The 15,141-nt window shown below is 38.3% G+C and overlaps 1 protein-coding gene across 1 annotated transcript in view; it reads left to right on the plus strand.

Moving 5' to 3' along the window:
• Positions 1-1,807: 1,807 nt before the first annotated feature.
• Positions 1,808-15,141, plus strand: part of ICA1L (islet cell autoantigen 1,69kDa-like) — a 65,087-nt gene continuing 51,753 nt past the window's right edge. Inside the window, exons 1-4 of the mRNA XM_006862027.1 lie at positions 1,808-1,969; positions 4,629-4,701; positions 7,993-8,116; positions 10,391-10,589. Coding sequence (XP_006862089.1) covers positions 1,808-1,969; positions 4,629-4,701; positions 7,993-8,116; positions 10,391-10,589 — 558 coding nt within the window. The remainder of the gene's footprint in view (positions 1,970-4,628; positions 4,702-7,992; positions 8,117-10,390; positions 10,590-15,141) is intronic.

The following is a 15,141-nucleotide window of genomic DNA, read 5'->3' on the forward strand; positions in this document are numbered from 1 at the left end:
TGTTTCCAATGCTCTATCTATCTTATTTGATTGTTCCTGTAGCACTTTTCTGACTTCTTCCTTATTTTTCTCAACTGCATTGTGTAGTGTTTTGATACCTTTTATAATCATTTTTCTGAATTCCTTCTCAGGCATTTCCAAAGCCTGCCCATCTTCTAGTATGGAGTGTAGGTCTACTTCCCGCTCATTTGCCTCAGTCACTTTATCACATTTCTGGACATGTGCAGATATGGTCATCTGCTTCTGTTTTTTGGGCATCTTCAGGGGTTATCTATGGACTTAATATTTAGATGGGTATGTATTTTGGTATTTTTTATGCTTTCTGAATGCCTCCAGGTAGATGTGATCAGGAAATGGGTTTCCCTTTTTACCCTTTTTCTTGAGCAGTTTCAAGATACCACTGTTGATCATTTTGACATAATTTAGGATTTAATTTTCGGCCTATTTCCTCTTTTGTCTGCTTGTCCTGCTCCACAGTCCCTGTTCAGGCCTTTTTTCTAGTTAGAAACAGTTCAGGGCCAGCTGTGGCCGTTTGGTTTTAATTGGAAACTGTCTCTTTATATTTCGAGGAGATCTCTGCGCAAGGTAGTAGAATCCTCCAAGGGTGGGGCTGGGGTGCCCACTAGTTCAGGCACCCCTAGTAACCAGAATGAAGGTGCGCAGACAGCAAGGGACCAATGAACAGATACCAAAAGAAAAGAATATCCATACCTTTATCTCAGTGGTTCTACCAGGTGTCTGTGGCAGCTCCGATCCTTTCCCCACATGGTCTCACCCAAGATGTCAGCTTCTGGGGCAGCCGAGCGTCCCGGACTAGAAAGCAGTAGATATCTTCCTTCTGCCACAAATTCCCCCAGCTGTGAGCCTTCCAACCTTCTAAATATTCCTTTATATGTGGTTCAGAGTTCTGGGACCAGCCCCTGAGCCTGCTTGGTTGGGTATTCTGTGTTGTTGTTGGCGGAGCTCCTTTACTGCACTTCTACCCAGTCCGCCATCTTGTTTGTTCTCCCAACAATGGCTTTTTTGGAGGAGATTCAAATGTTCTTTCTGAAACTATAAACCCAAATTAATGTAAGTATCATTTATCTTTTTCTGTTTCTTGAAAGTACAAGTTTTAATTATAACAAATTCAGATCATACAAAGCAAACATGAACATGTTTTGTTGTTAACATTAATAATCTATTCAGTATCTTTTTCAATTTATCAATTATATTAAATATTGGACTTAATACCCAAAACCAAACCCACTGCCATTGAGTCGATTCTGACTCACAGTGACTCTATGTAGGGTTTCCAAGACTGTAAATCTTTATGGGAGTTGGCAGCCTCATCACTGACCTTGCAGTTGGCAGTCCAGTATCTAACCTGCAGTGCTGCCAGGGTTCCTTGTAGGCTTTATATATACTCACTGCCATTGAGTCGATTCTGACTTTTTTCGACCCTTATATAGGTTCTCTGAGACTGCAAATCTTTGTGAGAGCTGACGGCCTCATCTTATCTCTTGCTGACTGGGACCCTCATCCTTGTGGTTAGCAGCCCAACTCCTAACCCACAGCACCAGTAGAGCTCTTTTTCAACTTATTGTTGTTGTTAAGTAGTATCAACTTGGTTCTGACTCATAAGGACCCTGTATAGGGTTTCCGAGAAATGGCTGGTTTGTTTCAACCACCAACCTTGTGGTTCTCAATCCAGTGTTTATCCTACAGTGCCACACCAGGAGTCTTACTGAGTTAGTAGATACTTAAAATTGAAAGGAAAAATATTTTTGAAGTAGTTTAATTTTACTCTGTTTCTTGTAGTCACTCCATGGATTCTTTTGGGCAACCCAGACCTGAAGATAACCAGTCAGTAGTCAGCAGAATGCAAAAGAAATACTGGAAAACTAAGCAGGTCTTTATCAAAGCCACGGGAAAAAAGGAGGATGAGTATGTGGTGGCCTCTGATGCTGATCTGGATGCTAAACTTGAGGTAAATTTGAGTATTTTATGTTGGATGTTGCATATAACAACCAAAAATCGAAAACCATTGCCATCTTGTTGATTCTGACACGTATTAACCCCCTCTGTATATTGCATATAATAGGTTATTATTTGCAATTCCAAGGGAAACAATATAGCAAGCATTCACACTGAAGGATTTATAGGAATAAATACAAGTTTATTAATACGAGGGTGGGTCAAAAATTATCTGTACTCTGACTGTAGAATTAATTTTAATCAACTTTTAGAAAAGACAAATGCATAATTTTTTGAAATAATCTCCTTGCTTCATAATACACCTTGCCCACCTGTAAACAAACTTTCGTATTCCCTTATTTAAAAATGTTTTATGCTGAGCTGCCAGCCACAAATGCACTGCTGTCTTCATTTCTTCATTAGAAGAGAATCTTTGTCCTTGAAGAACTTCTTTCAGGGGACCAAACAGGTGAAAATCCAGTGGTGCAAGATCAGAACTTTAGGGAGGATGCTTTAACACCTCAAAATGAAGTTTATGTAGAGTGTGTACAGTATGGGCAGAGATGTGCGGATGCATCCTCATGCAACATCACAGTGCCCTGTGATAGCAGTCCTCTGCGTTTAATTCAAAGTGTGGTCTTCAGCTCTTCAGCCTCACTGTAACAAGTACTGTTGCTTGTTGGATCTTTTTCCTAATAGTGTTAAAATACTGGCCCTTGAGAATCCGAGAAAACTATAAATGTCAATTTTGACTTTAGAACTTTTTCTGGGTCAGAAATTGAAGATGTTTCCATTCACATATTCTGCCTTTTATTCTCAGGCTCATAGTGACGAATCCATGTCTCGTGACCAGTAACGATTTTTTTAAAAGAAACTTTTACCTTCTTTCTAGTATTAGACCAAGTTTTTGTTTGCAGATGTCCAAATGCTTCTGTTTATGCTCTTCTGTGAGTTGTTTTGGTACTCATCTCACACCAATTTTTCGAAACCCAGTTTGTTGTGGATTATCATAGGTGGAGATGGCTGATTTGCATATGATTTACCACATAATCCACTGTCACACATCTATTTGACAGAATCATTTCATGTGCATGTTCAGTGCTGTCATCAGAATGGACGTTGATGGGTGTTTTAATATAACTGGAGTACAGATAATTTTTGACTCTCTTATAGAATATTTCGTTGTATCCAACTTTCAATTAGAATTGATGGACCAGGTATTTGCTAAATTTGACAAGTAACTTGTATGAAATATGTATTATAATTTTAAGATAAATAGTAACCTATTTATTATATTACCACTTGGGACCATATATTTATTATATCATAATACTTTGTAATGCCTTGATGGGAGGTCTTATGCCTCACTGAAGTAAATTAATTGAAATCAAATAAAAATGAGGATTATATAAATTAGACCTTTTTTACAGTTGAAGAGCTTCATAGTATCTTTTTGGTTCTGTTTATAAATACATGCAATAATGGCCATGAAACAGCTTTTATATATTTTTTACTTTTTTTATATTTTATACTTTTAAGTAATTAAACTAGCTAGAGGGAACTCTTATATACTTTAAGTAATTTAAAATTATTTTATGATTTTCAAATGCAGTTTTTACATATATTCACTATTTTAAGGTAAGTTTTACAAATATTTCCCAGCAGGGCTTCTGTTATACTTGGAATATAATCATTATGTTTTAATTCTTAAAAAATATAGGTTCAGTTAGATGGGTCTTCATCTACTAATTGTTTTCTTCATTTTGCAAACAGTGAACCTCAGCCATTGCCATAAAAATATGGAAATAGATGACAAATTAATAAAATAATTTATTATTTGTCTTGAAAAATATCCTCCTGGTATTCTCCCTCATGGGGAAAATTAAATGTGCTTTCTACTTCCTGAAGTCAAACCACTTGGTAGGGAGTAGACACCTGTTAGTTTGGGCGATGGGGAAGGCAGTATATAAGAGGGAGTCTGAAGGTAGTAGAAGACACAGGGAGAAGTGCAAGAGCTAAAGTGAACAGAGGTGGTGGTTGTAGATGGGAGGAATTTCAGTCATGGTAATGATGCAAAAAGTGTAGGATTTGTTGTAGGACTGATGATCTGTTATGTAAACCTTTACTCAATTCACAATAGAAAGTTTAAAGAGAAAACTCAGCAAGTAAGACAAACCATGCTGAGATGAAAAAAAAGATTATCAGTGTGATTATTAATTGTAGTTTGAGTGAAAGCAAATTCATTTTCCAATTAACAATGTTTATACATTTTGTTTCATGTCATTAATTACAATCCCTTTAATGTGGTAATGACATTCTTCCCACTTCTCCCTGAGTTTCTCTGATCCAGTGTTCTTTTAGAAAGCCAGTTAATAGAGGTATTTTAAAGATATTTGCAAAAAATATGTAGCTAACACTACATTTCTATTTTTTGTTTTGAAAACTGTTGATTTTTCATAAATATATGTTATTTATGTTAACATTACTGTAATTTTTGAATGGTTTGGAAATTTTTTAACAAGTCAAACTGAAGTATTTATAGCTGTAGGAAATAGACACCTCTAAAACAGACATAATCCATGTAAGAAAATACCTACCTTTTGAAGTGCTTATCATGTATTTATATTTATTTGTGGTTCTTAAATTTGTTTTAATAAAATTTATATTTCAAGGTTTTTCACTCCATTCAAGAGACATGCATTGAACTTCTGAAGATAGTTGAAAAATATCAGCTAAGACTCAATGGTATGGAATCATAGTATCTGTCAGTTAATTCTCATTTAAACGAAATATTAGTGTTAATTTTTTTAAAATTAAAGATTTAATGTAAAAGGGTAGTTTATTAAACCATTTTGTGAGGTTTCTTACTGCAAAATATAAGTATTCAAAGTGATTCATTCTCAAAGCCCCTCCAAAACCCTATCTTGCAGTTGATTCTGACTTTTAGTGACACTGTGGTCTTTCTGGAGTCCTGATACGGCGCTGTGGCTTAACGTGCTAGACTGCAAGGTTTGAACCACAAGGCCAGCAGTTAAAACTCACCAGTCACTTCTTGGAAACCCTATACAGGGTCACTATGAGTCGGAATCGACTGGACAGCACTTAACAACAACAATGGGGTTTCCAAAGTTATAAATCTTTATAGATTTATAATCTCCCATGAGTGACTGGTGGGTTCTAATTGCCAACCTTTTGTTAGCAGGTGACCACTTTAACCACTGTGTCACTAGGGAACCTTTCAAAACCCTTGTTGTGAAGTGCTGTGAAGTTGGTTCCGACTAATAGCGACCCTGTGTAGGGTTTCTGAGAAGCAACTGGTGGGCTTGAACAACCAACCTTGTGGCTAGCAGTCCAGTGCTTATCTTATAACACCACACCATGTGTCCTGTACCTAACAACATAGCACTTAAGATATTCAAGATCCTGTGTATTTTATCTCTGGTTGTTCTTTCCACTATTAGAACATGCTCTTTAATCTCTTTTATTTTGTTCTCTGCCCCAGAGTTTATGAATAGTGTCTGCAATGTAGTCAGTACTCAGTGTTTTATTCAATGAATGACTGAATTTCTTGTGAAGCTATGTAAATGAATCTTACCACTTTATAATCAAAGCTCATATATGGTCTCATTAGAGCAATAAATCCAGTAGCATGATTGTTGTTGTTAAGTGCTTTTGAGTCAGTTCTGGCTCATAGCGACCCTGTATAGGGTTTCCACGGAGTGGCTGGTGAGTTTGAACTGTTGACCTTTAGGTTCAAATTGACCTTACGGTCTAGTGCATTATCCCACAGTGCCACACATGATTACTCAAATATTTTTTGAGTACCTGCTATGTGCAAGGCTCTATGCTTTCCACAAAGAAATAGTTTGGAAACAGCTTTCCGTAACATAATAAGAGATGACAACCAATAATATAATAATGGTGGTACAGACATAACTTAGAATCTATGAGTGAAGAATAACTATGGATTAAAGTAAGTCATAAAGGCAACTTTTCAGATAATAATTGAAGTAAAACTTATATAAACATATAAATTGAGTATGTGGATAAAGAAGAGATTTGGAGTCAGGGGAGTGAGTTTGGAGAGCGAAAGCAGCCTAAGTGGGCAGAAGAGTTTGTAATTGGGAACTATAGGGGCATTAGGGGGAGAAGAGCAAGAGTTAGATTACTAAGGATTTAAACTATTTAATCAATAAATAAAGACATCATTCACATTTATTAGATCAAGAGAGTCTTGTGAGAGAAGTAGAAAAGTTTTTTTAAAAAATTGGCTGGCTTATGTGTCTTGCATTTTGCTCTGAAATCACTAGATCTTTTGGCACTTGGTGAAGCATTTCAAGACCAGAGAAGCACATGGAGATTTCATTGTATACTTTGTCTTTGAGATTATGTATAATACGTGATGTCTTGAACTTATATTTTGTTAATACATTAGACACATGACATAGAGTAGCCCAGCACTCTTAAACTCTTATGTGAATCACCTGACTGGTTGAAGAACACGTGGCAGTGTTCTGTTGTTTTTGGCAGCGGATCCTCACAGCATCGTCTCTTACATTGACAGGGCTTTCTTAATCATCATATGCAAGTTATAATTTTTTCTCATGGTTTTCTTTGAGGTGTGTTTTATGAAGCTCTGATTCAAAGAAAATATATAATCTGTACCCCTCTCAAGTAATCAGAATAATAATGTGAATCCCCAAATCCATTCACTCTATATTAGGTTAGTTGTTGATAATGCAGCACATGGCTTTATTAAAGATAATACTGTAGAATACGTAGACACTCTTCCTCATAATGCCATTTCCCTCTCCTGGGGTCACCCTTGTAGGCACAGTGGGAGAAGGTTTGGCAGTGGGGAGACACAGTAAGGGAGAAAGTCTGAGTTCTCTGGTTTCCTCAAAGTATTCAGCGACTTCCTTTCAGTTTCTAACTTCCCTTTTTCTATCAGTAAATTAGGGTGACTTTAGGTATAACATTAATTATCTTTTTGTTCTTTTCCCACTTTAACCTTAGGGTTTGAGCACTTATTGGGGTTTGTCCCTTGTTAGTCTTACTGTGTCTAGTGTGTATCACACCATATCAGTGCTTCTAAAACTATACCTGGTGGAAGGCCAGTTTTGTTTTTTTTTTCACTTTTAATCAGTTGTAAACTGAAATGTTTTATAAAATTTGGTAAAAATGTTTTACTGAAAAAATGCCAAAGAGACATTTTTAGTATTAGATTTAACAGATACAAAATAATCAAATTAGTAAACATTTCTAGACAGTTACTCTCTGTTCCTGTTTTGTCATAAGTCTATTGCTATTGAATTGATTCCAATTTCTGGTGACCTCATGCATGGCAGGATAGTACTATGCCCTGTGGGTTTTTAATGGTTGAGTTTTTGGAAGTTGATTGTCAGGCCTGTTTTCATCTGGGTGCCTCTAGTAGACTTAAATAGCCAACCTTTCAGTTAGCAGCTAGACACAGTAACCATTTGCACCACCCAGGACTCCAGCTGGCAAGTGGCTCTAGACTGGCCCTGCTCTGTGGACATGCTCTGACTAATAGTGCACTCGATGGCTACATTTAGCATCGCAGTGGACATCCAGGGGTCTGGGATACTGAGCTTAAGAAAGGAAAGCCAGGATTGGGAGTCCAGAACAAGTTTAAACAAGAAACGAATACTTTGGAAAAAATAATAATCTTAGAGCATAATTCTATACACTTGAAAATGTACAATTTGTGGTTTGTGTTTATTTTATTAACCAGTTGGGGTTTATTTTGATCATCAAAGGGAAGTCCATGGGGTCCCTGCATCAAAATCATCTGAAGCACTTGCAAAAAGATCTCCAGACCCCACTCCAGATGTGTAAAATCAGAATCTTTGGAAATGGAGCTCAGGAACCTGCATTTAAAAAACAAGTCTCTCTGCTTCCTCCTTCAGATAATTCCTATGTATAGAGAATTATTGCTGTGAGAATTTAAATTGAGCATGTATTTTAAAGAAATGATCAAATGAAAAAAATAGCTGTGCTGTAATTTTTTTCTAGTTATAGCAGAGGAAGAAAATGAGCTAGGGCTCTTTTTGAAGTTTCAAGCAGAACGGGATGTAACTCAAGCTGGCAAAATAATGGATGCTACTGGCAAGGCACTCTGTTCTTCAGCCAAGCAAAGGTTGGCCATGGTTTTGCACCGTCCTTAAATCTGTAGTGAACATGACAGTTTTGACTTATGTACCAAAATTTGCATATTTGTAAAGGTCACTGACTATTCCAGTTGTGAGTAAAAGAAAGCTATATTGCAGTATATAATTGTTTTAATATTAGCCATTAAGTATTAATTTTATATTTAAAGTAATTGTTTAAAAAGTTGAAGATATTGGTTGCTTAGTTCCTAGGAATAGCTTTTAAGCCTCATTTAGATTTCTTCAGTGGTTTCGTGTAAAACAAAAGTTACAGAACTAACATTTAAGTATGTATATTTTCATTGTATCTTTCACTTTTCCTTGATTTTATAGGTTGTTGTGTCTTTGTTTTTCCTAATGGAAGACTTTCTTTTTCTTTCTTTTTTTTTTTTTTTTAAGTTTTTATTTTGAATTGAATGCTTGTTTAAATGGGAGAACATCAGTTTTACATTCATTGTTTCATTGCAATGATTACAGTCCCCTCCATGCATTATCATTCAACAGTATTTGCTTCTATTCCTTCTATTATTTGGGGGTGGGGATGTACACCAAAACACTCAGGAATATATGATCATTTAAACAACCAAAGGATACATTCTGCAAGCCTGCCTCTTGGCCACCAGCCAACAGTCTTTCTCTTTCCATGAGTCTAGAGTTCTCAGCTGCTCTACCTCTCCATGTCCTCACTCTGCCTCCATCTGGTATCGCTCCTTCTCTGGATAGGGTTCCACATTCTGCTCATGCTCTTCTCCCTTGATGGTCCTAGAGTCCTCTGTTCTTGGAATATAAGATAAATGACTCCACCCTTTATGTTACAAAACTTCTACCTTTACAGTTGTGATCATTCATTGCAGTTAGTCATGATAACAACTACTCACTATTGAATCCTAAGAATCTTATCCCCATCTCCTTCCACCAGACCTGTCTAGACAAGATGAAAACCATTTAGTGAGGATTCTACCTTCCCCCGCACACTCTGAAACTATAAACTCCCTCTTAAAAACTTGTAAGCCAATCACTTTGTGCCTTTATAGCCCCCTCATTGTAGGTAGCCAATGTCTAAGTTGCTCGTCCCTATCTCCCCTGCATATAGAGGGGGTAGGATGAAGACTTCCTCCCTCTCAGTTGGCATTTTGAGCTCCTACAGCCATAAGTATAGGTCAAGTTCATCAAATTGTAGCAACTTACACTTGTTTCCTTTATCAAATTTTTTTATCTTCTTTTAGTGGAGCTGTGATCTTCAAGCCATTGAAGCTAGGTTAAATGGGTACTGTCTGAAAGTTTGGGTGTTCTTGTGTGTCTCCTCTAGCTTCATAGTAGCTGCGCACTCCACTCTCAGCTCTAGCCCTCCATGGCTATGTCCTTGTCCATGGGCTCAGGAGACCGCAAGTCTCACCATACTTCGGACCAACCAGCCCTTCCTCTTCTCTCTTTCATATCCAGGTCAACAGGTGTCTATGGAACGTTTCTTGCTTTTCTTGCCGTCTATTTATCTTTTTGTAACTTTTTTGCATAACAATACTTGCTGCAAAGAATCTCCTATAATTACTGAGTATAGCCCAAATCATTATATTTTAGAAGGAAAATAAAAACAGGACTATGAGACAGTACTGCCAATGTCCAACTTTAGTGGCTTTATTCTGAAATAGCACATCAGTGCAAAAGTGCATCTTGAAGGTACCGATAGGATGATACTAAGTATAGGGCCTTCTGATGACATTAAGTCAAAAGCAGAGCAGAGTAGCTGGGTTTCATCTTTCTCTTTTTTGTTTTTAATTGTTAGGTATATATGGAATAAGAAATCACTGTTCTCTTGTTCTCATACTTAGCTGCTAAGAACATGATTCTCATTAGTACTCCTAGTATTTTATCTACTCTTTTATACCCAAGGCATCATCCCTAAATTGTCAAATGAAAGACGACTTCCTATTTATAGGATTATGCTTTATGAATGTAGGGCCTCTATTACCCATGGAACACTTTTCTAAATGTCATATTTATATGGCAGGTTATTTGTACATGGATTGATACTCAGAGTTTATAAAAATTAATGTATTTTTTAAAAATGAGATTAAAAACAATTTTTTATTAACATTTCAAAGTAGGTTAGATGATACTTATTCTCTTTGTAAAGTTTCTCAGGCATAATAATACCATCATATTCGTAGACTCATTTTGACAGCACATATGATTTATGGCTATTTTGTAGCTTTGGTTTGCGTATACAATATACATCTCTCTGATTTTCATCTCTTTATCATTAGATTAGCCTTGTATACACCCCTGTCTCGTCTTAAACAAGAAGTAGCAACATTCAGCCAAAGGGCAGTATCTGATACGTTGATGACAATTAATCGGATGGAACAGGCACGCACAGAATACAGAGGAGCTCTGCTGTGGATGAAAGATGTATCCCACGAACTGGACCCGGACACCTTAAAGCAAATGGAAAAGTTCAGAAAAGTATGAAAATATATTATTATCTTTTTCCTGATAAATACACCACTGGAACTGTATAGAATAATTTAATCAACTTCATAAAATGACAGGCTATTTCTAGGAAAAATGTGTTAGATTATAAACCCTTGATTGCTTTAAGATCTTTGGTTGAAGAATTAAATACTGCCACATGTTTTTGTGTTTTTTTTTCATTCCATCAACCTGGTGTTTTTTTTTTTTTTTTTCCCTTTTAACTTTTTATTGTGAATTAGGTGAAGGTTTACAGAACAGATCAGTTATTCATTCAACAATTCAAACACATTTTGCTTCATGCCATTGATAACAGTCTCCGCAATGTGATATCACTTACTCCACTTCCTCTCTGTTTCTTGTTTCCATTCCTCCTTCTTTCCTAGTCTTTCTGAGCTTTATCCTTGGATAAAGGTTGCCCTTTTGATCTCAGATGGTTGATGTGATAGTTAAGGTTTTGTGTTAATTTGATGGGCCATGATTCACAGTGGTTTGTCAGGATATAGTAATCGCCTATGAGACCTAATATAATGTAACAACTTCCACGATGAAATCTAATAGAATGTAATCAGTTCCATGATGAGCTCTGTTGTGAGTTGTCATTCAGCTGAAAGGGAGTTTCCTCTAGGGTGTGGCCTGCAACATCTTTCATCTTACAAAAGATAAAAAGACAGAAAAGTGGGACCTACTATCACCAAGAAAGAAGAGCTAGGAATGGAGTGTGTCCTATGGACTTGGGCTACCTGTACTGTGAAACTCTTAGATCCACAGATGCCAAAACATACAGAGATCTCCAAGTAATTATGGGCCTACAGATAGTGAAAGGAAACAAGGACCTTTCTCCAGAGCTGCATTCTTATTTGGACTTCTAGCCTCCCAAATTATGAGAGAATGAATTTCTGTTTGTTAAAGTTGTTCACTAGTGCTGTTTCTGTTACAGCAACACTAGATTAACTAAGACAGTTGATTATTCTAAGGTGTATATGCCTCACTAGTGTTATTGTTTCTCTTATAAACCTATCTATTGTTTGGCTGAAAATTGAGCCATAAGGGTGAGCTCATTTCCAGACCTGCAGGGTGGCAAAGGGCCATAGTCTCAGGGGTTCCACCAGTCTCTAACTGACCAGTAAGCCTTGCCTTTTATGATTTTGAGTTTTGTTCCACATTTTTCTCCCACTGTATCAAGGACCTTCTGTGATCTCTTTCAGAGCAGTTGGTAGTGGTAGCCAATCATCATCTAGATCTTCTAGCCTCAGGGTCATGGACACTGATGTTTGCATGGTCCATTAGTTCACTGGACTAATTGTTTCCTTGCATCTTTGATTTTCATCACTCTTCTTTCCTCTGGACAGGAAGAGATGATTAATTACACCTTAGTTGGTTACTCATGAGCCTTTAAGAACCCAGTCACTATTCTCCAAAGCAGGATGTAGAACATTGTCTTTGTGGACTGTGTTACTCCAGTTGACTTTGTTGGCCCCTTAATACCGTGATCCTGAACCCCTAGGCTCTGTGATTCAGTCCCTCAAGGTGCTTGGTTATCCTATTAACTTCTTTTATTTATTTCTTTTTGTCCTCTTTGTAATAGATACCATGTTACTGGTGGTGGTTAAGTGCTGTTGAGTTGGTTCCAACTCTAGGGACTCTGTAGGGTTTCCAGGGCATGGCTGGTAGGTTTATACCTCTGACCTTGCAGTTAGCTGTCTAGTGCTTATCCTACAGCACCATACCACGACTCCTCTAATAGATCTAAATACTCTTAAATGTGGATTACCTGGAATTTTAGGATTTGTTTGCAAAAAGAAAATAATTTACTACTGAGGAAACAATTTTAATTTAAATAAAGTTTCATGTAAAATGATTAGGAGCTGTAAGAAAAAGAAGTTATCAAATTTTTCATTCTGTCATAACAAAGTTAGACCACAAACTTTTAAAGCAGTTCTCTGTGTGTATGTGTATATATATATATGTTTTTTTTGGTTTTTTTTTTGCTGCATGGTGTACTTTATTGATGGTACATGACAAGACTGGGCTCTCTAAGCCCCTCCCCTTCTCCAGGGGGTCTGGATGGAAACTGCGGATGGGAGCTTCTCAGTGTGTAGGGGGATTAGAGTTGGGATAAGGACTCCCAGCAGCTGAGGGCCTCTCTCTTCCTCTAGTGCTGTTGCTGGGGCTGGTGGTCCAGGGGGCTCTTATTCTTTGGAGGCCATGTGGACCATAAGATCCACCACCCACCATAAGATCCACCACCCTGTTGCTATAGCCGAATTCATTGTCATACCAGGAAATGAGCTTGACAAAGTGGTCGTTGAGGGCAATGCCAGCCCCAGCATCAAAGGTGGAAGAGTGGGTGTCACTGTTAAAAGTCACAGGAGACAACCTGGTCTTCAGTATAACCCAGGATGCCTTTTAGGGGTCCATCTGATGCCTGCTTCACCACCTTCTTGATGTCATCATATTTGGCAGCTTTCTCCAGGTGGCAGGTCAGGTCCACAACAGACACATTAGGAGTGGGGATATGGAAGGCCACGCCAGTGAGTTTCCCATTCAGTTCAGGGATGACCTTGCCCACAGCCTTGGCAGCACTGGTATATGCAGGGATGATGTTCTGGGCAGCCCAACGGCCATCACGCCACAGTTCCCCAGAAGGGCCAACCACAGTCTTCTGGGTGGCAGTGATGGCACGGACTGTGGACATGAGTCCCTCCACGATGCCACAATTGTCATGGATGACCTTGGCCAGGGGGGCCAAACAGTTGATGGTGCAGGAGGCATTGCTGACAATCTTGAGGGAGTTGTCATACTTCTCATGGTTCATGCCCATCACAAACAGGGGGGCATCAGCAGAAGGGGCAGAGATGATTACCCTTTTAGCACCACCCTTCAAGTGAGCCCCAGCGTTTTCCAAGGTTGTGAAGACACTGGTGGACTCTACAACATATTCAGCACCAGCATCACCCCACTTGATATTGGCGGATCTCACTCCTGGAAGATAGAGATGGGCTTCCCATTGATGATAAGTTTCCGTTCTCAGCCTTGACAGTGCCATTGAACTTGCCATGGGTGGAATCATGTTGTTGTTAAGTGCCGTTGAGTCGGTTCCAAACCATAGCGACCCTGTACAGGGTTTCCAAGGGTGTAAATCTTGGAAAGCCTCATCTTTCTCCCGCGGAGTGGCTGGTAGTTTCGAACCGCTGACCTTAAGGTATGCAGCCCGATTCGTGACCACTACGCTACCAGAGCTCCTTGGAACATATATACCATGTAGTTGAGGTCAATGAAGCGGTTGTTGATGGCAACAACCTCTACTTTGCCAGAGTTAACAGCAGCCCTGGTGACCAGGTGCCTAATACAGCCAAATCTGTTGACTCTGACCTTCACCATCTTGTCTCAGGGATGCGGCTGGTACTGCAAGAGAAGTTGCAACTGCCTGTCGAACGGGGAGGAGCAGAGAGCGTGTGTATATCTTTTTGCTGTATAAATTCCTTATAAATTTCATCCTATAAATTTGCCAAAATAAATAATAAAATTTATTCACTTCTTCTATTCACAAATATTTAAGAGTACCTATCCATGGCACATAACAACAAGGATAAAAATACAGTATTTAATATTGATGGAGCTTTTACTTATGTCCTCTGTTCTATGTGACTTACTTCATTAATATTCCTAAAGCCCCTGTGAGGTAGGTGGACACCTCTCTATTTCAACCTTGTTATAGTTTGTGACAATTAGAATATAATCCAAGCAGTTTATCCAAACCGTAAACTCTGCACATTCTGATCCCTGAGCCCTCTGCAGCCTCATCTTGCACTTGCTCCCTATCCTCAAGCCCTCCACTGTTTGTTCCTGTGTATAATGCAGTTAGCTCTTTCCCTATCAGGCCCTTGGTCCTTGCTCTTCTCTGAGCCTAGAATGCCTCTCCAGAGTCTCAGCATGGCACATCACACTTGTAATCTTTCAGTCTCAGTTCAAATGTCATCACAGTCTTACCAGAGGGTTCCTTGATGTCTTATCAAAAGTAGTCACTCCATTTATATTCACTTATTTATCTTTGAAACCTGAAATTCTTACATATTTGTTTACATCTTTTTTTCTGTACCTCTCCACTTGTGGTTGGTGGAGGAGAACTTTGTTTTGTCTGCCACAGTGACCCCAGTGCCTGGCATATAACAAATGTCTTATCAACAATATTTGTTGAATGAATGAATCAGTATATTTAAAAGTTGAATATTCACATATGGCTCAGTATATATCTATGTAATATGATAGTACTGTATTTAAATTTATAAGTATATATGCACAATTCAGAACTATTGTTGCTTCTCGACATTTTAACTTATGTTGCCTCTAGATTTATTCTTCTACTCTTATCTAAGGAGCTCTGGTAGTGTAGTGGTTATGATTTCGGGCTGCTAATCTCATGGTCAGCAGTTGGAAACTACCATTGGTTCTGAATGAGGATGAGGCTTTCTGCTCCCGTAAAGATTTACAGCCTCAGAAACCCTGTACGGGTCACACTGAGTAAGAACCAACTCCATGGCAC

This window comes from Chrysochloris asiatica, unplaced genomic scaffold (assembly GCF_000296735.1).
Source record: "Chrysochloris asiatica unplaced genomic scaffold, ChrAsi1.0 scaffold00045, whole genome shotgun sequence".
Taxonomy (NCBI): Eukaryota; Metazoa; Chordata; class Mammalia; order Afrosoricida; family Chrysochloridae; genus Chrysochloris; species Chrysochloris asiatica.